This window comes from Fonticula alba (assembly GCF_000388065.1).
Source record: "Fonticula alba strain ATCC 38817 unplaced genomic scaffold supercont2.7, whole genome shotgun sequence".
In the NCBI taxonomy this organism is placed as follows: Eukaryota; order Rotosphaerida; family Fonticulaceae; genus Fonticula; species Fonticula alba.
In genome coordinates, this window is record NW_009242977.1 from 1,351,673 (window position 1) to 1,353,124 (window position 1,452).

General features: G+C 68.3%; 1 protein-coding gene across 1 annotated transcript in view; it reads left to right on the top strand.

Moving 5' to 3' along the window:
* Positions 1 to 1,452, top strand: part of H696_04501 (hypothetical protein) — a gene marked incomplete at both ends in the record, with an annotated part of 5,411 nt that overhangs the window by 2,463 nt on the left and 1,496 nt on the right. Inside the window, 3 exons of the mRNA XM_009498382.1 lie at positions 134 to 726; positions 981 to 1,162; positions 1,294 to 1,360. Of these exons, the coding sequence (XP_009496657.1) occupies positions 134 to 726; positions 981 to 1,162; positions 1,294 to 1,360 (842 nt within the window). The remainder of the gene's footprint in view (positions 1 to 133; positions 727 to 980; positions 1,163 to 1,293; positions 1,361 to 1,452) is intronic.

The following is a 1,452-nucleotide window of genomic DNA, read 5'->3' on the forward strand; positions in this document are numbered from 1 at the left end:
CGCGCGCGCGCGCGCACACACACACACACACACAGTCCGCAGTCGGTCAAGCTCTCGCTTCCATCATCGGACTGACCCTTTGTCCTGTACTGCCCTCCTGACTTCTTGGCACGCGTGCCCCCGTCGTCCACAGACACCGGCCTCGATGGGGAGGTGCAAATCCCCGAAGGCACGGGCAACATCCTTAGCAAGGGCAGCAAGCTCCAGGCTGCCGAGCCGGGCCCGACGTCCGAGCCGGCGACCCCGGGCCCGGGGCCCATGTTTTCCGAGCTGTCCATCATGCGCGGGGCCGGAGCTCCGGGCCCGGGGATGTCGGCTGCCGCGGCGGTGGCCACCCCGCCCCTGGGGCCACTTCCCTCTGAGCGGTTCCTTCGCCGGCGGACCAAGAGCCAGGCCGGCGCACGGAGCATGTCCCGGGAGTTCCTTCGTCGGCTGACTAACGACGGGACATTGGAGCCGCCACCGGGCCCCCCTGCCACGCCGGCCGCCTTGGCCACTGTCACCGGACCGGCTGGCTCGGCTGCCAGCCACCCGGCCGCCGCGCCATCGCCCGTGCTCCCGGGGCTGAAGTCCGCCACCGAGCCGCTGGGCGATCGCATTAGCGTCGGCATGCCGCTCTTTTCCACGGGGCTCCTGTCGAGCTCGGCTTCGGGGGCCGCTCCCGAGAGCCTGCTGGTCATCGGTGGCGGTGGTGGAGGGAGCTTCTCCGGTGTGAAGAATGGCATCGTGCGTGTCTCCTCCTCCTCCTCCTCCTCCTCCCTCCTCCCCCGGCGGCCGGCCTGCCGCCGAGTGGCGTTTTCTCTCCCTCCCTCCCGCCCCCTCCCTTTTGCTTTTGCCTTTCTCCCTCATGGTCGCCCCGGGGCCCCTTTTTTCATTTCTTGCCCGCTTGATTCATTCACTTACCTATTCCCTTGTCTGTTGGCCTTCCCTCCCCCCCCCCTCGCCTCCCCTCCTTCGCCCTGCGCTCTTCCCCTGTGCAGATCTCCCTCGACGTGTCGGAGGCCGAGGCCGTGGCCAATGGCGCGCGGTCCCACGTGAAAGCCGGCTTCCGGACGTCCACCGGCAGCCAGGTGGTCCAGTGCATGGCGGTCAGCGATGAATGCCAGTTGGTGGCCTGCGGCCTGGATGCCATGCTCCAGCTTTACGCCTACTCGCCAAGCGGGTGCGCAAATCCCTCTCCCCCTCCTCGCCTGCCGCTGATTCCCTGGCCCGTGCTCACGGTTCCCCTTCTCCCCTGCCTCTCGCCGGGCCTCCTCTGATCTCTTCCCCCCCCCCTCTTGGCGGTACGCGCAGTATGAAGAGCATTGGCATGGCTCTGGCCAATCAGGAGGTCCACCAGAAGAACACCTCCGGCTATTTGGTGCGCATCGGTCACACGGCCCTCGGGCGGGTGGATGCTTCGCCCTTCTTCCTGGCCTGGCGGCCGCGCACACGCTGACCCGTGCACCCCCC